Source organism: Meleagris gallopavo, chromosome 8 (genome assembly GCF_905368555.1).
Source record: "Meleagris gallopavo chromosome 8, MGAL_WU_HG_1.1, whole genome shotgun sequence".
Classification (NCBI taxonomy): domain Eukaryota; kingdom Metazoa; phylum Chordata; class Aves; order Galliformes; family Phasianidae; genus Meleagris; species Meleagris gallopavo.
This window is the reverse complement of record NC_139411.1, coordinates 29,533,536-29,556,261: the sequence shown is the minus strand read 5'-3', so window position 1 is coordinate 29,556,261 and position 22,726 is coordinate 29,533,536. Positions and strand designations below refer to the sequence as shown.

General features: G+C 40.2%; 1 protein-coding gene across 4 annotated transcripts in view; it reads right to left on the bottom strand.

Moving 5' to 3' along the window:
* Window positions 1-217: 217 nt before the first annotated feature.
* The window catches only part of GRK5 (G protein-coupled receptor kinase 5), a 165,048-nt gene continuing 142,539 nt past the window's right edge, over window positions 218-22,726 (bottom strand). The window contains exons 10-18 of one of the 4 annotated variants that reach the window (XR_014884651.1): window positions 21,237-21,274; window positions 20,367-20,456; window positions 18,995-19,203; window positions 11,826-11,963; window positions 9,315-9,452; window positions 8,366-8,497; window positions 7,252-7,522; window positions 6,411-6,506; window positions 218-5,266 (exon numbers count right to left, since the gene is read on the bottom strand). Coding sequence is in view for 1 of the 4 variants with exons in the window: in XM_085229278.1 (XP_085085404.1) it covers window positions 7,424-7,522; window positions 8,366-8,497; window positions 9,315-9,452; window positions 11,826-11,963; window positions 18,995-19,203; window positions 20,367-20,456; window positions 21,237-21,274 (844 nt within the window). In the remaining 3 variants the exon portion in view is untranslated. Of the gene's footprint in view, window positions 7,523-8,365; window positions 8,498-9,314; window positions 9,453-11,825; window positions 11,964-18,994; window positions 19,204-20,366; window positions 20,457-21,236; window positions 21,275-22,726 lie in introns of all 4 variants that reach the window. The other 3 variants (XR_014884649.1, XR_014884650.1, XM_085229278.1) reach the window with 3 other exon arrangements.

The following is a 22,726-nucleotide window of genomic DNA, read 5'->3' as shown; positions in this document are numbered from 1 at the left end:
ACAATCTTGCTTTCAGATGAGAATATAAAACCTCTGCAAAGCAATATGCACTCTTGGGTTTGTTTTTCAGTTCCCTTAATCTCCATGAAGATATGGTGAGAAAGAAAATAAAAAGGATAGTATTATGGAAACATATTCCACTCTCACTGAAGTCATCTTGAAGATCCCAAGGAATTAAGGAAGATGATTATATGCCTCATTAAAGCAATACATATAGTTTTCAAGTATTTAAATTATTTATTTAAAAAAACAAAAAACAAAAAACAAAACAAAACAAAACAAAAAAGCCAAAAAACAATTAAAACAGTGGTTTGATCTAGATACAGCAGCACTGTGACATTACTAGGACATTATGTACGAAGAACCCAAGCAGCCATAGAACACAGAAGCCTTTATCTTCAATAACAATCTCAAATGAAACTAGCTTCATCAAACAATGTTAAAGATCTCTCTGGAAAGAGAAACAAAACCAAACAGCCCCTCCCCACCCCTAACCCTTTGGATACTAGGATGATTTTTTGTACAATACCAACAGCCACTAGCTCTTCTAGTTGAGAACACTTGCTTGAATTTATTACAAAAATGATCTGTTGACTCAGTTATGAAAGACAACTTTAAACATTGCTTTAGAAGTGTCTGCTCCTCTTATAGACTACAGTATTAGAAGTGCTTAAAAACATTTAATCCTGAATATGCTCTTGAAATTCAATCAGAAGGATATTCTGTGTGTTTATATACCAAATATGACTTTTAGTTTTTGAAGCAGGTGAAAAGACTAACCCTAGTATGAAACTGCAAATTTACAATTTAATTATTAGTCAGATATGGGCAACCACGTGATAATTCATGAAATCTTTAGGCCTATCTACATTGCTCAGAAACACAAAATAAAGTTTTTACAACTTTCACTTTCATAATGCTAAGTCTTTCTGAAGAGTGTCCAGTGTTGAAAAGAAATGCAATTTAGGGAGACCGCATTCATAAGTATGAAATAACCCATTTCAGCTTGCTAGTTAATGTATTTGGGATGATGAGAAAGAAATACATATTTGTCATCCAGCCACTACCTGAAAAGTTCATTTTCTGGGAGTTAATCTTCTCTATAGGACCACTGATTTTCCAGAAAGCATGGAGGTCCCCTTTGGAGTCCGCTGATCCCAGCAATGCGGTCGCCTCTGACCTGATGTTTGCCATGCATGCATCCTTGTGACTTCACACAGCATTTCACTGAATTGGCACCTACACATTTATTTGCAGGCTTGGCCAAAAAAGAGAAAGATTGTGACGTTGAGCCAGTGAGAGTTATTCTGTCCCCTTCCTCTTAACTTTGTCTTTCCATTATAAAAAAGAGGAAGTGTTCATCTGAATTCTGCAATTACTAGCTAGCACTTAAATAAGAAATTAATACTTCAGCATTTGCATTGGATTCTCATCTTTTGTTGGAGATGGCTTTACAGAAGTGAAGTGCACTTCTGTACAATTCTGGAATTATCTGTTTTCCATGGAGGTACTGAACAAAGTCATTGAACAGATTCTCCAAACTTTACTGCCAAATGCACTTCCTTGAAGCCTGAGACAGAACTGGGACCAACTTCAGGTAGGAGAGGCTTTAAGTCTCTGGATCCCACTTCATTCACTGCCAGATTTCTCTACTGCAGTAACAGACAAGGAGTCCAAGTGGTGTTTATATGAGGTTGGCACCTGTTACCTAAGTATTATAAATTTTACTCTGAACTTGTAGAGTTTCTGCAGGCCACTTTGTGCTTCTTGCTATGCATGTGAAAGAAAATGGTCTGCATCTGAAGAACAGAGCAACCTGGGGATGTTTTATCAAGCAAACTCCAATCTTTTCAAAGACTGCATGGGAAATGCCTAGAAATGTTTAACAAATTATTTCATCTGCACTGAGATATTTAACAAATTGCAAATCTGAACGAAAAAAAAATCACAAAATCACAGCTATGGAGAAGCAACCTGTTCCATATATATCCATGAGAAGAAGTGCGGTAAGGATGTGTATAAGGGTGTGCATTTATTGCTCTTCCAGAAAAGTCTAGTTAGGAAACTCCTGGCTGAGGCTCAGCCATGTGCGAATGCAGAGCTGTGTGATGGCTGTTGCCACAGGCTGAATGTGTACCTCCTTTTCTGTTCAAACTGTTATGTCAGTCCTCCTCCTAGAGGTGACATTGACTTTGAGCCACGGGCTCAACCCTATATTTAACATGAGTTTGTGTATGCTATTTCAAGGCTACTGAAAAAACTATAAATAACGTATGATAACAAGGAAGAATGTGCTGTGATGTGTGATAGTAACTGCCATTTGACACATGCTGAAGATACACACATAAAGGTGGTTTTCACCGTGTACTCCAGAGCGCACACCCTTTTTGTCTTCCTCGTCCTTCTCATGGTTTTATTAATATTCAAGATGCTTTTCTTGTCAGTTGAAGCTGAATCTCTGGTGAGAAGTTGGATTTAAAATCTTACGCTTTGACAGAAGAAGCAAAAAGTTAAAGTTGGAACTTGAGTTCTACTTGAACAAAATTAAGAATGAGTGTCTTAGAATCAGACACTTCACCGTGTCAGCAAAGAATGATCTCCAACTGCTGATGGCACTCTTTGCCATAGTTGCTGGTGGAAGGGATGACTGCAAAACAAGACAGGATCAAATTGTTCTTATGGATACCTGGCATTGTCCCTGAACTGCCAGTTAGCAGGCATCTCTAATCATTGTAGTATTGAGTTCTACCTTTCAGTAACAGTTTGATCTGCAGTAACTGGTACGATTATCTTCACACCTTTACCAGCTTCACAAGCAGGTTCTTGTTCAGAAACAGCATCTAAGTCATATCCATTCTTGCAAAAATCTTTTTTTAGATAATCCAGATCAAGAGTGTACATATAAGAGTTTATTATTTAGAATTATAGAATAACCAAGGTTGGAAAAGACCTTCAAGATACGTAGTCCAACCATCCACCTACCACCATTATTTCTCCACTACACCACACTCCTTAGTAACACATCTACATCTTGAAAACCTCCAGGGACAGTGACTCAGCCACTTCCCTGGGCAGTCTGTTCCAGTGCCTGACCACTCTTTTGGAGAAGAAATTGTTCCTAATATCCAACCTGACCCTCCCCTGGCACATCTTGAGGTCATTCCCTCTAGTCCTATTGCTAAATTTTTAATTTGTTACTTTCCCTTCATTACTTCTTTGTTTAAAAAAGCTTTCATGCAACCAGAGAATGGAAAAATTCTAGAAGACTTAATTCTTCTACAGAGACACTATAGAAAATGAATGTTCATCTGTATCAAAAAGTGTGCAAACTAGTTACTGTTCATCAAATTACTTAGTAAAGATTTAAAGATGAAGAAGATGCTTGTGCAATTCAGGATTAGACACAAAAGATTTCTGATTCTTAAAATGAGCTAAGTTTGCTCATCTGTCTACTTAAATCAAGCAGCTAGACCTGAACTTCTGCATTTTTGAAAGAATCTATACTGTAACTGAAAAGAAGATAGAAAATTAATCAGTTTGGAAAGCTATTAAATAACCACTACTTCCTGCTCCTTTGCTATGTGCAAACCCACATCAGAAACTATTCACTTTGAATCAAAATGCTAGAAATCCCCCTACAAATGCTCTCCAACGCTGTAAAATGAAATTATAATTCTGTTATTTCAGACCCCCTGAACACTTGTGGCTCCCAGTATTTTTGAATTTGGCTCAGAGGCAAATGACAAATGTCTCTGGAAGCAAAGCAAGGCTTCAGCCCTGAACTGTGTGTCCTCATGGTCACTCTATAGGAGTGAGAGGACTGTATTTATTGTGCATCTGATGAGTTGAGCAACGAATTAAAAAAATAATAGAAATCAGCAATGAAAACACAATCCTGCAGGCTTTGTTGCTGTAGGCAAACCCCAAGTACAAGATTCGTAGGACTGTTCATTACCATTAATGATAATGTAATGATGTAATGATCAAATCTTTCAGGGATACTGAGAGACTTCTGCTGATCAAGCATCATAATACTGTTCAAAGTTTGTCAGAAAAGATAGCAACAGGGATGCAACATGAAATCTCCCTCGGCCGTTCTTGTTCTCTGTCTCTTCCCTCACCCACTCACTGCTTCCAAGGGGCTGGGATCCAGAGGGACTTAAATCCAGTCTTGACTCTTCAGGTATGCATAAGTGTCCTTGTCCCACTCCATCCTGAAGGTTCAGGATACCTAACTCTAGCATAATAAATTCGAAGTATCAGCTGAATGCAGCTTTTGTCATCTGAGGACTTTGCATTGTCCTTGTGTCTTCACTGTTCAGTCCTTATGCTGAGTAAGGAACAGGCCCAGCTGAAAGGAGAGCAGGGAAGGCACATTTGTTGTCATTCCCCGTTGTCATATAAAAAGGTCATCCACCACTAGTTAAGGCTGATAGCATCTAAGAGATATAAGGCCATCTACAATCTATTTTCAATTTGCTCATCAGCTTTCACTAAAGGTTTTATTATTATCAGGATTTTATTTCCCAAATGGGAGATGGTAAAAAAAAAAGAAAATTCAGTCTTCATGTGTCACACTGATCACACATAGGAAATGAAGCTTTCAGGACAACATCTACAGTCTTATCAAATTTATGTCATGAAATATTGAGGGGCCAAAACTTCCCTCAGCTGTCATTTTTTCTTCCCCATCGTGGGATAGGTAGATATTATCTGTCATATTTTTCTGATGAAAGAATGTGCTTGTCTGTTGCTGTGAGATGTGAAGTGAGATGATGGGGTAATGCACAGAAGAACTTAGGCTTTCACTCTAGTTCCCCATCCAGCAACCCTTTCCTAGCATCAGTGCAGAGGATGAAGCCAGCTGAGCGTGCACAAACTTATAGTATACAATGCTACTAGAAAGTGATGTCTTAGAATGATAAAAATAGACTTGAGCTGCAAAAACCCTTGCAGCTGTCTAAGATGTAAGATGTGCATCTTGTTTCAGGTACACTGATATATATATCCATGGTCTGGTTATGATATATTCCTCTACTTCTCGTTGACATATCTTCAAATCAGGTGAAATTCCACTTGTATTGAAGAAAGCCTGTGAAAATCTCTTGGAGCAAGTGTATTTTCATGCAGAGACTGCCAAGGTGACTTAATCTTGCAGACTTAGGTGGCTCTACATCAGGCTGTGAGAATGGAACTTGAGGTAATAGACTCATCTGTGCACAGCTTCTTTCATTTCTATAGTATTAATTCCTCTCCTGTTGAGAAGCTGAAACCATTATATATTTAGTTCATAGCTGATCTAGAAAGTTACTCAAAATTCTATTAGTTACTGTTTCTCTACAATCTTGTATCTACTGTAAGATCTTCAATGCCATCATCTGACATGGGAGAGTAGCTGAAGCTGTCCCTGAGCACCATCTACATGGGGAAAAGGAATTTCCCTGCCTGAAGGAACATATTCTTGGTGATTTTATGACATACTTTCTGCATATCTACTAGTGACCAGGAAAACTGCAGGATTTTGGAATGGTATGGATTTGCATCTTAATATATTTTACTTCAGAGAAAGGCACCAAAGCCCCATCTTTCTTCCTTAACTTTTTTCTCTGTAGGCTGCTTTATGCAAATTCTGACCCTGATCTAACTCTCTCCCTCCTGTCTTTAAGTTGTTTTAACATCTGTTTCCTGTGACTATCACTCATAGCTTTGTCACTGCTAACCTGCATATTTTTTTTAACCCTTCTGCAGTGGCCAGAGAGATAGAACATATAAAATGAATAATCTAATGATTTGGCCATTTACAGGAACAGTGCTTCCTGGGGTAACTGCACTGCTAGCTAACAGGGCTCTAGACACGTCAGGATGAGCATCAGATGTTCCTCACTGACCCAAGGGTGAACTTATCAGTCTACTCTAGTGAATATTGTAAGGCGCATGGTGAAGAACCCTCTCTTGCAGAACATGCTGGGCTACAGAGACCTCATCTGCACGTGGATGCACAAAGGTTTTCCCATTCCTATTAAAGAGAAGGAACCATATTTTTGATCTAGCATTATTAAGCGCTTGAGCATGATTCAGGTGCCTCAGGTACCACTACTCATCCTGAGTGATCCTGTTTGTAAGTGGGAATAACATCTTCAAAAGTGGTTAAAAGATCCTGGGTAAAGAAATAGGGAAGAAAAAGTGGGAAGTCTTATTTCATAACTTACATTTAATTCAATTAAGTTGAGGACTTATTTGAGGGGAACAAGTCATGTATGTTTGATATGACAAAACAAAGTGCAGACACAGGTTCTGCTACTGCTCTAAAGCAGCTCAGAGCCCTCTCTCAATCTCCACAGGTCAGCCCTAGGGAGCTGACATGAATCTCATGGTGCAAAAACTAGACTATTGCATTTCTCTCTTGCTACCTGTTTGTTATGAGCAGTGGTGAAAAGGCCTTGGGCTTTTGTCTGCAGCAGAGATAACACTTTGCTCTCATCATAGTGGGTGTAGGATTCAAGCCCCTGAAAAACAAATGGACATTTGCTTTTCCAGTCAACTCTCACTCAATTTTGTTCTTCAACAACAACAACAACAAAAGTGAAGAAGGGTTTAAAATAGAGTACACTTTCTAACCGAAAAATACTATGATGATCTAACAATGTTAAATACAAATCTCAGCTGCGCTGGTCCGTTGAGATCACAAACCTTAGTCATAGCAAGGAGTATTCTTGAATACATCAAAGCCTTGTCAGTATCTTTTCGCATTTAATGCAAGACATTACAAGTTAATGAAGAGGAGAAACGTATGCAGTGTTGCTGTAAACCAAATATACAGATGTAAAATAATTAAGAATAACCTGTTCTGTAAAAATGCATGTCAATAAAACCCAGTCTGATAAAGTGATTTATGAACAGTTTTCTAGAATCACTAAAAAGAATGATTTCTCATTTGAGGCTCTGGAAGTCTTGAGTCACATTTTTTTTCTTTTAAAAAATGTCTTAAAACACATGGCTTTACAGCTGCTGCTTGGAAAATATACACCTCCAAAGTCTGACTTTCATTTAAATACAAATGTACAAAATGTAAACTGAGACAATAGAGAAATTTACAAAACTTTTCTTTAAAAATAATAAAGACAAAATTCAGTTCTAGTATGATGCTATTTAAATACGTGCAAGTAGTCATGTTCATTGAATTTCTATTGCAATGTTCTAAATAGACAAATTTAATTCACACAGTCTTGAGTGCCACCTCCAGAAACAGACCTGAGTGGAAATGTCTTCTTAAAATGCGAGGCTCCACTGGAAGGAACGGGTAGAAAATCTCCATTTTGGGGAGATTGTTTTTTTTTTCACTCAATGGTGGATGCTCTCTCATCCATAGAAGCTTCATAGATTATAGTGGAAGGACGCAATGTTTGATAAAACTGAGTCAGAACTAGCTGCTTCCAGTGGAGTTTGAACTCACGTGATTTGAATTTATGTGGTGATTTAAACTGGCCTTCGAATTTGAAGAACTCTTTGAATTGTTCTGATGCTACAGAAAGATGAAAAAAATGATAATTAGCTTCTGTAAATGTGCCAAGCTTTTCATTTGATGGTGATAATGCACTGAATGTCCTGTAAGATCTTTGCATGAAGAACTCTGGATGTAAAATATTCTTTACTTTCTTATATGTATTCTCTCTAGGTCAGGAGGACCATGGGAGTTCTTGAGACACATGAATTCCAGAAGTAAAGTCAATTCATTGCAAAATGTCAGTATCTGCTAAATCTGACTGATTTAGAGAGGCTACCTGCCAATGATGAGGCACAGCTTTTACCCTACAGAAATACATCAGTCTAGGAATGTTATTTAGATTGGCGAATGACGCCACAGTGCCACGTCAAAGCTGTATGTCACAAACTCTCTGGCTTCACAGAATCATTGAATCATTAAGGTCAAAAGAGACCTCTAAGATCTTTTAGAGTCCAACTGTCTTAGTTGGACTTTTCTCTCCTTTTTAGAGTCCTGACTTAGAGCCTTGACTACCTCACTCTGCTTTGGAATTTTCTTTTTTAACACGTAAATCAAGAGTTTTTAAGGAAAAGAAAGCATTTCAACAAACTACTGAAAAATAGTTTGACTATGAAGTTTTCAGCCACTGGAAACAAAGCTGATGAAAAAAAACAAAGGTTCTGGTCATTAAAGAAAATATCACAAGAAATAGGCAGGAAATTTGTGATTATGCAGTATTAGTCAGGAAGCTGCCAGGTAACCGTAATAGCCAGCCCTCTCTAAGGTGTACTATCTTTGTCACAGCAAAAATACCAGTAGAACATGGACATGACACCAGCCATCTAAACCAGTGTTCCTGATTTTAGTAAAAAAAAATCTCACCTGTCGTTTAAATATTCTCTGTAGCAGTCCTTTCTTAGGTGGCTCCGGGGGGTAGCTTTTATTTAGGTCTGGTGAAATAGTACCATTTGGTCCAAACACATTTAGTTCTTTAAAACACTCCGTCTCTATCATCTAGTGTAATACAATAAGAAACAAGTGACACATCTGCATTAAATATATTCCAGAAGTACCAGTTTGTCCAAAGTCAGTATTGGGATCACCATCTGCCATCAAAGGCTTGAGCAATATATTAGGAAATTTAACAGTTGAACTCCTGTTGTTGGCTATGGAAGGTAAATATGTGGTATGAAAAAGAGGCTGAATCTGCTCTGTATGTTTGCACATCAGTCTTACTAGTGGCTGCCTCACATAACTTTTCTTTACTACTGTGGAGAATGTTAGGTACATTTAGGCATACTCACAAAATCCCCTTGGCACCCGTCTGCCCAAGAGGATCTGCTGTTTGATGTAGAGTTGGATTTACAAAACCAACTGTTCATTCTGCTTTCATATCAAATAGAAACAAAGATTCAGATCTGGAACAATTCAAGATTCAGCTTGCAGATACTGCTGCAGCTGAGGACCTACTGCAGGTACAGAACAATAGGTGAGATGAGGATCACAAATGGAGGAGCTTCCATTAGGACCTCCATCCATCCTGTGGAAGTTCCTCTGAGCTGCTGTCAAAATACCTCAGTAGAAATACAGGAGAAGGAAGTACAGTAGGTTCTTTGCCAATTTACACAAATATGCACAGCCAACAGATACAGCCACCTGAACTTGACATCTGTGGTACATTATAGATCTTAAAAGAGGCCATTTGTAACCCATGAAATCATTAGAGTCTGGCAAGTTATCCAGTAGCTATATATTACTAGAAATATATAGTTTCTCTTAAAACATCTGTTAGGGGTTTTATTGGAGTCATCTTACTATGACACATCCTTACCTCATTTTGCCATGGAATAGACACAGATCCTGTGGAAAACTTGGAATAGAAATCATCATCTGTTTGGTCCAGGTTTACTCCTTTCACTGTGGAGAATTGCTCGATGTCTAACACATCCTTGCAGTATACTGCTCTGGGCTATCTCAGCAGAAGAATTAGAAAACAGCAAGGGAAAGAATAATTCCGAGTCTGACCATGTGCTTTTTTGCAGTTTCAGTGAAGTGAGAACAACTCACAACAAGTGACAATTTGCATCCTGCTTCTCTAGACTTGTTCTGCCTGCATGTTTATCATAAAAGGCTGATTTTGCTTTAAGCATGTTAAGAATCCCGCTTTGAAGTCTTTAAAGCATCAGTGCAGCCAAAGTGGGTTTTAGTCATCCATATAGCATATGGCAAAGAAGTGAGAGGAAAAGGACAGAAAGTGCAAGAAAATAAAAATCAAATCCTTCAGTACATTTTTTAGAGATGGAAAAACAGAATATTGAGTGACATGCTGGAGACAGCTCTGAAAAGGGACCTCAAATAGAAGTGCTTTGCTCAGATAGCTGCAGGTTTTGCAGTTTAAAAATTTAAAGGAATGTATTCCAACTGCGAAAGAAAACAGAAGAGGTTTGGCATTTTTCCATTGTTTTTATTAATAGCTCAGCTGCAGGAAGCTGTCCAGAATCACCTCTATTAACTCTTTTAACTTGGCTGCATTTCTTCAAATAAGTAGTCAAATGGCTTCACCTTTTTAAACTACTTAATTTTCTGGGATTACAGGCAGGACACTTTGCAGTGATGCTCTTTTAGCTTATATTCCATCAGTCAGCCACAGAAAACAGAAAAAGTTATCACTAGCTGCCTGATATAGCGTGGTCATTTGTGTGCTTAAAGAGCTTCCATTAGAAACACAAAGCTACATTTTGGTGCACAGGAATCACTGAGGGGTGGTTTGAGGGACTAGCCAAACCACCAAAATCAAGAACAGGTGGAATTGTACTGTCAACAGGTTGAACTGTACAGTGACTGCAAGACAGTGGGCTGAATGCAGTGTTTTATCACAGCTGAGCACTGTGACCAATAAATCAAACTAACTCATGATGAAGGTCCTATCTGCTGGAGGCTACATCCCTCTGCCTTTCTGATGACTGCAAGCCAAGCATTTTTGTGGAGACACAGAAGACTAGGAGAGGATGGAGAAATATGGGTTAGATTACAATTTCTGCCATTGGCTATGTAGCTTTGGGCGATTCATCTGACTTCAGTAAAGACTTGGAAATCTATGGTTGAAGTGCCAAATAATTTAAATTAGGGCCAGCTCCTGAGTTCCCAATAAACAGCCATAAAAATTTATGTGCGCCGGCTTCAGCAAATATGTCTCTAAGAGGTGCCTTCTGGGCCTTACATGCCACAGTTAAGCTTTTAATACACTCTGGCGAATCCCAAATTTCAGCCCAGAATTTTCTAATTTTCTACATCAGAAAGAAATAGTAGCTTGTCTCTTATTTCTTCCCACTAAAGCAGGTCATAACACCATGGGCTAATTGGCAGGAATAACTAGGCCACATAGTAAAATGTAAAGCAAAACCAGAGCAGCTAAAGTAAACTTTTGTAGCTTTTAAACCACTTTGGTTTGGTTGAGTTTGCAGCAGTGTGAATGAGAGCTGCCAAGATGTTACTTTTCTTAATATGTCAAAATGGCAGTGTTTCCCTAGAACCATATGGGAACTTTAAGGACAGGAGGCCTAGCCAGAAATAAAGCCCTGCAGGAGGAAAATAATCAGATTACTCTGTGCACTGGGGTAGAGAGCTATACCACAAAAGGGTGGAAAAAGTTTTCTTATTGCCAATGCAACAAAGACTTTCAGTATGTGCAAGACTGGAATATAAGTAAGGACTCAGTGTTGGGTTCTATTCCCCATGAGCACTAGCAAGTTCAGAATGCTATCTCACGTCCAAGCATTCTGCCTGAGGTGACACTTGATCTGAAACTGCTTCAGACTTTCTGTAACAAATGTCTTTTTTTAATAAGAATCCAATGCATTCCTCAGCTCTTTAGAGCTTTGGACTTTGTAATTCTGGTCTTACATTTGCATATGTATCTATATACCTATATGTATTCACATGGCTTACACTGGTGATTCTTCCTTGCACAGTATGGTCCTAAACATATTTATTCTCACACTAATACTGCAGACAAGGGAACACAAAGGTTCCAAGTTTAAAGTTCGGGAACTGAGGCATGAATACTACAAGTGGGCCTCCGGTATCGTACAGGAAGACTATAAAGTTAGCAGGAATGAAGCGAGACCCAGGATAACACCCTTCATAGGGACCCAACCACCACGCATGCACCCATGTCTATGGAGAAGCTCTCCTCCCCAGCCTCCCATCTCCAGCCCTATTGCTTATCACATCTTCCTAGGTCTGGTACCCATAGATATAGTGATGACATTTCTAAGAAAGAGAAGTTTTAGAAACAACTCTCTTGAAATAGGCCAGTGGGTGTCCCTCCTATCATACTTACATCAGGGACAAAGGGAGGATCCAGCATTCCTGCTTCTAACCGTTTGAAATTCATGCTTTTGAAAAAAGGGTGCCTCTTCACTTCTGTTGCACCTTCACCTTGACAGCCCAGCCGCTGCTTCACATCTTTGGTGAGGAGCTGAAATATGCCAAGAAGATGGGCAAAAATGTTACAATAGAGTGAGTTTTTCAATAATATTTATATCTGCAGTCATTTTTTAATATGCCCAGAGGGATGTGCAGAGAATTGTAATTGCTGGTATTTAATGGCCAAACTTAAATGGATTAGGATACCAGTGTTCCAAGTGCTGGTTCAACCCTTTGGAAATTATCTGCTCTAAGGTGTTTGAAGTCAAAATAGTAATTGCTTCTTCTGCTTACTTTCAGCAAACACTTTCTAGACAAGGTCTGACATACTCATAACACATATATTCGTAAGTCCCATGTGCTTTTTCTCTGTTCTTTCTTCTTTTTTTTTTTCATTGCACTCTTGTAAGAATAGTTTTCCTGTGCTGCTCAGGCTGGTTTACTTCACTACCAAATTATATTCTCCCCCATTCAGTGCAGAATGTCCTCACAGGCCCATCTCTGCTGAGGCCAAGGGTTGTTTTGTCCATGGCACTACATGTTTGCACTCAGAAGATGGCTCAGTCACCAGTACTAGTAACCACCCTCAGTTCAGCTTTGTTTGTTTTGAGAGCAGGGCAGTGCACCACCAATTCCTGCTACAGCAAGTCCTGCCTACTTCCTGGGTACTCATAATGGAGCAAAGAAGATTAACCGAACTCAGCTGTCTCAGTGTGTAAGACAAGCAGGTCCATATACACAAACTCAGGGATGGCAGATCCTGGAGGACCTTGTATGGATGAAGTAATTTAACTGCAAGAAAACAGTTAAGTGGAAGAACACTTCTGGCACGCACTAGTTGGTGGGTAAGAAAAGAGAGTATACAGCCAACTCTTCAGCAGAATGCCTCTTCTTTTATATCATGCGTATAGAATCAAGCAGGCTAAATCAGTGTCTTAAGAGAGCGTATCTAACAGCTGAAGAGGGGGCAGAGCTCAGCACACAGATGACTGCTGCAAAAAGATGATCGCTTGTGACAAGGACCTTTCTCAGTGCACCACTGACTTCAGGCAATGCAAGGAGAAGGGAATGTTAACAAAATTGTTTCCATTTAATCCTTCCATTCAACTTCAAGGAAGTCTGCATGGTATTCCCCTCGCTACAGCAGAGAAGTATAAGTCAGAGCTCATTGTAATCTGCCTGGACATTTCAGCTGCCTGTTAAAAGAGATGCATAACATGTGCCTTAGTGCAACAGAAAACGATGTGTATATTGAAGACAGTTGTGTTTACAAAAGCTTTTAGATTAGTTCTGCTGGAGTCTCCACTGTGGGGGAAGGACTAAATCCATGCACGAGGAAATAAAAACACCAGTCCATTCCCATGAGAAGGGTGTTTCCTGGAGTCAGGCATGCAGCCAGGCTGACAGGTATGCACACACTGCTCAGTTCTTTTGATACTCTGATTTTTAAATGACTGCTGGAGCTAGAGGCCGAGGCATTAACCCAAGCCGGTAGGGCGGCCTCCGGGCCCATCGCTACCCCACAACCGGCTGGGAAGGGAGGGGCGAGGGCCAGGAGCTACAGGGCTGGAGCGGCCCCGGCGGAGTGGAGCGCGGCTGCCGGGAGGGCCGGCGGCCGCCGGGGGGCAGCAGAGGAAAGAGCAGCGCTGCGGAGCGCGGCAGCAGCCCCGGCGAGGCCTTAAGGTGCCCCGCAGACGGGTCCCGACGGGTGAACGGGCTCGGAGCTGTGCCAGAGGCTCTTTGCGGGGCGGGGGGTTGTGGTGCCTAGGTGCCCCGGGGGAAGAAAGGCTCCCGTGTCCTGCTTTCCTGCTCCAACGCCAGAGCTGCGGTGTAGTAGTCTTCTCTCGTGCTTTCCCCACATGGCACGTGCAGACAGACCTCACTGAAATGATTAGCAAAACTCCCCGGTCTTGCCCAAGGAAGACTCTGCTGCCGTGCACGTCAGAGGAGTGGTTTGGGTTTCCCGAGCATCTGAGACTGCAATGGTACCGAGCCCTTGGAAGTCCTACCGATGCTCTTAATACTCCTTGCATGTGAAAGCCAGGGCAGTCTTGACGGGCTCACTTAGAGAGCAAGAGGCAAATGGCCCTGGGAGGGCTGAAGGGAAGAAGCAGCATTTTAGGAGATCAGGTAGAAAATCAGCCTTGCTTTCCTCCTGGTTGGGAACCAGGAGCCATGCAGCTTCCCTGCTTAGGAAAAGGTTGTCCAGAGGTGCTGACATCTCTCTTGAGGAGAGCTCCTGGAGAGGCACAATAGAAAGAAAATAAGAAACTGGGGAGTTTTGGTAAATTCTAGAGAAAGCCAGCTCTAGAAATGACAACAGATGAAACTAGATGCCTCTTGTGGATGCTAAGAGATAGGAGGCACTACAGTATCTTTCAGAAGGAAAACCCCTTTCTTTCTCCTAAGAATAATGAGTCTTGTAACTTCTCCTGCAGCTCCAGAAGAATTCTGTAGCTGTAAACCTGCTTGAGATCCTGAAATGTGCATTCCATTTGGGAATCTCTCCAGGAAAAGAAAATGGAGATGGCACTTGTATGTTTTGAGTCATCTCTACAGGTTTTTGTGGGTTTTATTTTTTTAATTCCTCTTCAAAGCATGTATTTAAAATGAAGAGAACAGAATAAAAGCAACTACATCAGTCTGATGATAAGCCCTCCTAGGATGGCAATGCAGTGATCCAATCAAAAACAGTTTCTGTCTAATTTTACAGCCAGAGCCTATGGAAAATTCACTGTGCTGCAGATTTGAAGATGGCTTAGGTCATCCAATCATGCATGAAGTTAATACCAAGTGGCAGAGCTTTATATCCTGGTAATAAAGGCTCCAGATGGTACTGGATATATATAAGTAAGGATTTAGTCTAGCCTTCAGACAAAGCTTGACTAGAATAGCTCTTTCAAAGAGAAGTCCTGAGTAGCTTTGATGAAATTACGTTAAAGTTCTTTTTTATGATGTAAAGAACTCTGATATGAATGACGTAAAAGTATCAAAATTTGATCCCATCTGGGGATTCAAACTATGCAATGTCTGAGTCTTTTTCCAGGACTTTTGTTCATAGGACACTCCCTTTAGAGGGGAACAGAAGGCCCAATTTGCAGACCTGATCCTTCCCAGAGGGAACTCTGCTGCCTCCATGGGGCCTGGGGAGGAAACAGTCTAGGAGGTTCCTGGAGCATATGGAAGATAACTTCCTGACACAGTTAGTAAGAGAGCCTAGCAGGGGAGGCTCTCTTTAGAACTGCTGTTTATGGAGAAGGACTGGTGGGAGACAGTGGTCAGAAGCCCTCTTGGGCATAGCACCCACAAAATGATAGAGCTGTCAATTCTTGGTGAAGTCGGGGGGGGGGGGTCGGGAAAACTGCTACTTTGGCCTTCCAGAAGGCAGACTTTGAGCTGTTTGGGAAATTGGTTTAGAGAGTCCCTTTAGGAGATGGTCCCGAAGGGCAAAATTGCCCAGGAAGATTCCTGAAGAAGGGATTCGTAAAGGAGCAGGCCATCTCCACATGTGCTAAAATGAACCAGTGTGGAAGAAGACCAGCCTGACTGAACAGGGAGCTTTCACAGAAACTGGGGGAAAAAGAATTTACCACCTTTGGAAGAAGGAGCAGGGAACTTGAGAAGAGTACAAGGATGTTGCTAGGATGTGCAGTCAGAAAATTAGAACTTAATCTGGCCACCAGTGCAAAAGATAACAAAAGGTGTTTTTACAAATGCATTAACAACAAAAGGAGGCCAAGGAGAATCATAGCCCAGTGTAGCCCAAAGCAGAAGAATCAAATCTCCCTCAGACATGGGTGATAGTAAAGCTTATTGCAAAGGCTTACAATAGATTTATTAATCATTGCTATCATCTTTTGCAATAGCAATAATAATCATTTGAACAGTGAGTTATTCTGCCAAGAATTATTCTCAGGTAACACTAATAAACTTTAAAGTGTAAAAATGGATAAGTTGGCTTCCAGGGACAGAAGCGGAGAGGAGGGATGAAAGCAGACTGTAGTAGTTGCAGAAAGATAACAGCGTTTCTGGTGGTGTGTGAAAAATAGAAGAGATTGCTTTTATGAAGAAAAAATCCATTATCTTTCATTTGGCTGGGGAGATGCTTCATGAAGGAAACGATTACAAAAGTGCTGAGGTTTGGAAGGGACGTCTGGATCGTGTCTAGTCCAACTCTGGTTCTTCTCAGAGTTGCTATGAGCAGCCTCGTCCAGAGTTGGTTGTCCTCAAATTTGAAAACTCCACAGCCCATTTTGGCAACCTGTCCCAGAGTCTGACTACCTCCATGGAGATAAAGCATTTCTTGATGTACAGAGGGAGCCTCCTGTGTTTCAGTTTGTGCCCACTGCCTCTCCTCCTGTCACTGGGCACCACTGAGAACAGTCTGTCTCTGTTTTCTTTGCAGCTTCCCAGAGATCCCTTTTGTGGACTAAAATGAGAGCTGTAGGAATAAGAAATAAAAGAAAGGCTAGTCTGCAGGAAATGTAGACAAACAGGACACTGTCAGAGTGAGAAAGGCAGACCAGTAAGGGCCATCCAGTACTGTTGAATGTGCTTTAAGTCACATCTTTGGATGCAAGACTGCACTTGTCAGGGGAAATATGTGTGTACATCAGTGAAGTACAAGTCATAACAACGACAAAGAGGGAGCATTTCCTAGAAAGACTGGATTTTTTTGGAGGAAAAAAACCAACAAACAAAACATGAAGCCATTATGTTATATGGGAACTATGGGTTGGGGAGCTTCCCAGAAAGTCAGCTGCCCCTGTTCCTAATTATTTATTATTCATCTCTGTTTCAGTCCAAAATGAGGGCTGATTTATGGGAAATTACTTAGAAAATGAAATATGGAAATATTAGATAGATAATGATTAATGGAAGCTATGATATATGCCTGCAAAAATGCAAAGGAAGTAAGCATCCAGAAGGGGAAGGTTGACATGAGGTGACACTAGAGGGTTTTCATGAGTGAATGAATAAAGACAATATATTTCCTGATGGTAATGCTATCAGACTGAAGAGAAGATCTGGTGATACGGTGGACATGGTGGAGACATGTTCTTCACTCTTGGCCTGAAAAGCCCACTAGAAGAAAGCCTTTTATTTTGGATCTTTGTGACATCCTAAATTGGATTTTTGTACTACAACTTCACGCTTTGTTTTGCAGCTTAATTATGGCTTTTTTGTTTCTTTGATAAGTTGCTGATTCAAAACAATAAAGTTCTGGTTTTCAATATAAAGAGCAAAAACAACTTGAGAAAATATATTTGAATCATGGATTGTTTAAGAATCACTTGAACAAAATGACTTTTGGGTGGAAAACCTCAAGTTCCATCATGCTTAGTATCAGAAGTAAGGCTCTCCCACTCTTAAGGCATAGCAATTGTAATCCATTAATACTCACAAAGAACAGCATTGTCTTTGGATCCATTAAGAGTTTGCACAAACTACCTAAAGAAACACAACAGGATTGGACAGTGGAAGCAGTAATGACCAAGATGTCAGGAGTGATTTACGTATAGTTCGTGCCTCCCTGAGGCAAGGGAATGAAATAGATATTTTTTGAGGTTCCCTGAAACCATGGGTTTGTTCTATGGCCTGAAGATGAAAATGACCACTACCACATACTGACTCTCATTGTCTATTCCCCTGGGAACAATAAGTCATTTTCAGCACCTTCCTGTCAATGCAACATTGAATTCTCACCATTGAAGTTCTTATCAACTCCATCATTTCTCTGCAAAATATTTTTTTATTCTGTTACGCTTCATACCTGAAATTAGCTACAGAACAGGAAATGAGAGTATCATTTTTTTCTTCATGGCATTTTCATTTCATGCTAATTACCTGGAAATGCACAAACTGCCACTCCAGCAGACTGTTCTTCACCTAGTATGAGCTGAGATGCTTCTAAAGAAAAGATGTCAGATTTCTTGAGCAGATGAAATGGTCTGTATGATCCTGTGGCTGTTCTAGATCCTTTCAGTCTAACTTCACTGGAGGCTCTGAATTGTAGTTTAAGGGCAGTGTAAGGCCTGAAGTATCTATCAAGAGTGATGTCAGTTAATTGCTATCCTGGGGGTTCGGCAATGTGTTGGTGCACTGTGAGTTAATGACTTCCAGGCACATAATATTTGGCAGTGCTACCATTATTACTTTGCAGGGAAAATTCAGTGTCTTTTCATGAAGCCAGACAACCAGAATGTTGTTGATATGTTGTTTGCCTGCCTATTGCACAAGATATTGCTGCAACACTCACTACCTATTTGTTGATCTTTCTTTCCCTTCATTCTTTCTCTACCAGTTTACATAGATATGTCACCGTCTCCAAAGGAGACTTCACTCTTTAACAAACAAATCAAGAAAAAGGCCACATCCCTTTCCAAGTTACAATTCAAGCTTCTAAAGATGGATGTCGACAAGACATTGATAAATTCAGATACAGCTTTGAGATTTCTCAGAGGGTTTGAGGATTTCCATTGTCAGACATGGCTATTGTGCTATGAAAATGACTCCCAGCTGAAAGGGTGAGAAAACATTTTAAAGGACAGCTCAACAGTATTAAAAAAAGCCAGATGCTTTGGCACCCTGGGGAAAAGCTGCTAGCAAAGTTAGTGAGATGGGGTGGGACATATGAGTGTCACAATAATTTCATTGCATAATCTTTGTCCTGCTTACCCCCAGCTCCCACCAAACACAATGGAAGCATGGGGTTTTCAGTTCCTTGCAGAAGACACTGAAAGTCTTGCATCATCAAGACCTTTTTATTTTTTTCTGCGATATTATAAAACACAGAAAAACATTCTTCACTACAAACTAACATTCAAAGCCTCATGAGAATAGATACCGCTCCCTTGGCCATAAAACTTTAGAGGGGACTCAAGATGACCGTGATGAATCTCATGGAGAAGAAATTCCAAATAAACACAATTTGAATGAATAAAAAATGCAGTCATCCCATCAACAGATGAGCTTGATTACTGCTTGCCTCTGCAGGCTCTCTACAGTACCACATCAGTTCTGAGACTATGTCAGATACAGCTTCCCAACGAAGCTGCCACATTGTGCCTTTAAGCCCCTTACCATTTTACAGATGGACTTGGCCTCCTCAGAAAACTTATGGGAATACACCTCCTCAGTCTCCAGAACTCTTCTGTCCACTTCTTCTCTCTTCACCTTCTCTTTCCTTCCACGAAATGGTGATTGCCCAGCAATCATCTCATAAATGAGACAGCCCAGTCCCCAGTAGTCAGGGCTGAGTGTGTATCTCTGGTTGTTCAACACTTCTGGGGCTGTGGAAGAGAAAGATGTCTCTTATGACAATGTTTGATATTGGCAGGAAGAGAGAACAGTAGGTAGAATATTAAAATACCTCATGATTTCTAGTGACTGAATTACAGAAAATGCAGCATGTTACATGCCGTGTTCTTTTCTCAACATGTCACACCACATGCCATGTTCACACTCTCTTCTGAGTTTTCTATCAAGCCAAAGCAATTTAAAAAATAAAGGGAGGGTGGGTGAATCTTAAGAGTGCTTCCAGGCTTATCCATTTAAGAAAGAAATGACATACAAGCACGCATCCTGTAAATGACAGTGACATTTACCCAAAAGCAAATTCTGTCTTTTCACTCAATTTATAACTTATTGTTCCCTCCTTTTAAAATCAAATACTTTTCTTTTGTGTTGCAAATATCCAGTGTGTCTTGGGCATACAGTCATTTCCTTGCAGACGTCCTCACCTTCTGTACGTAGTTACAAATAGACAGAGGCAGAGTCGTGTGCACACTAAGTAACAAAACTTAGAAATGACAGCTGATATGCTTGCTTTCATTAAAGTATTGATATAACTGTGACTCATATCAGTTAGTTTCTATTTAGTCAAATAAATATATGCAAATTTTATTCCACAAAGTATGCTCACCCACAGAATGCATGAAAACAATTACATTCATTCCCCAAAACAGATCAAGTTCAATTAGGGAGAGTGTTTTTTTGTTTGTTTGTTTGTTTGTTTTAATTATTGTACAAATCTTTACTCTTCTTTTGTGTAGCTGCCCCTGTCCAAACAGCAAAACAGATGCATGAATTTATCAACTTCATCATAAACATAAACATTTTATCTACTATGCAAAGTAGCAATGAGAAAGAAACATTTTCTTTCTTTTAAGCACATACCACTACTAAAATAAATCTATGCTAAAAACATTAGAATCCCTGCTGTTGTATGTTCTCTTTATTTTCCTTGCTGGTTTAGGAATATAGATCAGTCTCTTTAAGAGCTGCTGTGCTCCAGCCTTTTCCCGACTCCTGATTTCCTCTAGAATATTTTTGGAGGCTTGCTGCACAGAACTGGACTCAGCTGAGTGCAATGTTTTAAAATTCTTTTTCTTAAGCCTACAAAGCTCAGGTAATCTTAGTGAAATGTCAAGAAGATGAGCTGCTGAAGACTTACCCATATAACCCACTGTTCCTACCCTTCCACGGATCGATTCACCCTCAGGGATTTTAACAGCTAGACCCAAATCCGATATTCTAATATGGCCTGTAAGGGAAAAACAAAACAAAACAACACAAAAGCAGATATAATAATATGACTTCAAATTAGCTCAAAAACACAACTGCTGTCATTACAATACTCTTGCAATTTACTGTTAAGGAAATGAACACACAAGAATTGGAGCAGTTTCATTGATAAATAAAAGAGGAATTACTGAGTGTGATATAATGCAGTGAAAGTTTAACAGTGAGGCTATGGACTAGAGTGGATTGCATTATATACTTTAAAACAAACCAGAAGAAGACAATGGGTAGCACAGTGCAGGGAAGTGTCTTGAACCGATCACAGTGGATGGATGGGCTGACATAGTTCTGAAACTCTTTGATGGCTAAAGGGGCTACATCTGGTCCATAATTCAGCATACGATCTGATTATCACTGCCCTCAGCAACAAATGAGTACCTGGCTTTGTGTAAAATGAGAGTTGACTCAGTAAAGGATGAAAGTATTTTTGAAATGGAGTGGGGAAGAGAGATTTAGAAATCAGTGTTGTTTGTGTTATGTTTAGCCTTCTAACAATAAGGATGGAAAAACAATGGAAAAAAGGCAGGCACCACCAGTAAAGTCACATTCTCTAGAACACACCCTGCTGTACAGCATGAGTCCTAGCATTCTGCTCATCCCAATATGCAGTATTAGAATATGCTGAGCCTCTTATTTACTTCAGAGCATTATTTATCTCTGTGCAATATGTATCCTGAAACTAACTTAATCTATTTTACGAAATAATCTTGTGAAAGAATCTTTGTAAACCTCTGATACTTACCATAATCATCTAGCAGGATATTTTCTGGCTTCAAATCTCTGAAAATGAAAGATAGCAGTTTTTTGGATGAAGCTGGTTTTGATAACATAAGCATACAACAGTGTGTGAGTACATTTATGACTAGTAATAAACCAATTGAGTGTCAACTCAAACAGTAAGGAACTCATGAAACCAATACAACTTTCTTCAACTCATTTCACAGAGAGACTGAAACCATATGTCTTTTTCCAAGTTGGAGTTACATTTTTCCACTAAGCCAAGCTTTTAGTTTGCAAGCCACTATAATGGAGTCATCCATCTAGACCAGTAAAGCCTGTAAACCAAGCCTTATAGTCCTGTGTGGTGTTAAATCTCTGTAATAAATCCTTTTATAAAATCTTTTTGTTAAAAAATTAAAAATTTTCAAATACTTTATTTGCTCAAGAAAATGGAAAAAGTGATTTGTTGGGCTAAATTTTCTGTGCCTGGCATCTGATTCAGGCCAACTACATGAACATACATATACTTGTGCACAGGTATAATAGTTTCAGACACTTTGGAAAATGAGGGGTAGAGGAGAGTGCTGTGCCCAGATCAAAATTCTTCTTGCAAACATTTGTGAAACTCTGGTGCCTTTGTGGTTTGGAGCAGTGCCATGAAAACTGGCAAGGTGGTCACTCCGATGTCAAAGATGTGCCTTTTACTGCTCCTGTGGAAAAAAAAAAATAAAAAAATCCCAAATGCAGCCAAATCAAGATGGCAGTCATTCTTCCAAAGGGTTTGCTTGCATCAAGCCCATTCCACCTGGTACTACTTCCAAACACTGTCCATGCCAGCAATGCTCCATCTCTGCCACTCCTGGAAGCAAGGGGCCACTTTTGAAGTAGGAATCCAGCAGCTGCTGCCTAACCCAGGCATGGCAGGGGTGAAGCACAGCTGGGAACTGGAGGAGCCTCAAGAAGGCATCGGCACGTCTGGGTACATCAAGGAGAAGCACATTGCTGCAGTTCACAGCTTTATGCCCTGTCTTTTACATGTTTGACTCCTACCAGTGTTAGTCTGGTTCAAATCCAAGAAGTGCTTGGTCTTTTTTTTTTAAGGCCTCCTTGCATTTGTGAAGCAGCTTGATTCTTTTAGCTTCCCAGCAAGACACAGTTCTTTTCAAAGAGCGAAGAGAAATCCGCACAACACGAGAGCTTGCGATGCACTGAGGCTGGGCAGGAGTCCTCCCTGCCTTTCGAACTGTGCTGTTTCAGTGCCTTGAGTTTTCCTCTGTTGGAGAGCGGTGTTTGATAGTTTTGACAATGCTGAAAGTGGCATCTCAAAACTGATCTTGTTTTTATTTATTTTTTCAAGCAAGAACATAGAATGCTGTGAACAGTTTCCTCTTCTTGATAGCTTCAGACCCTCTTGACCTCTCAAGATAAATTTCACTGGGTGCCCAGTGGTACCAAGCTTACTTGCCAAGTAAACAATTCTGAAATATGTGAAGGGCAGCTGAATTCAGAGGA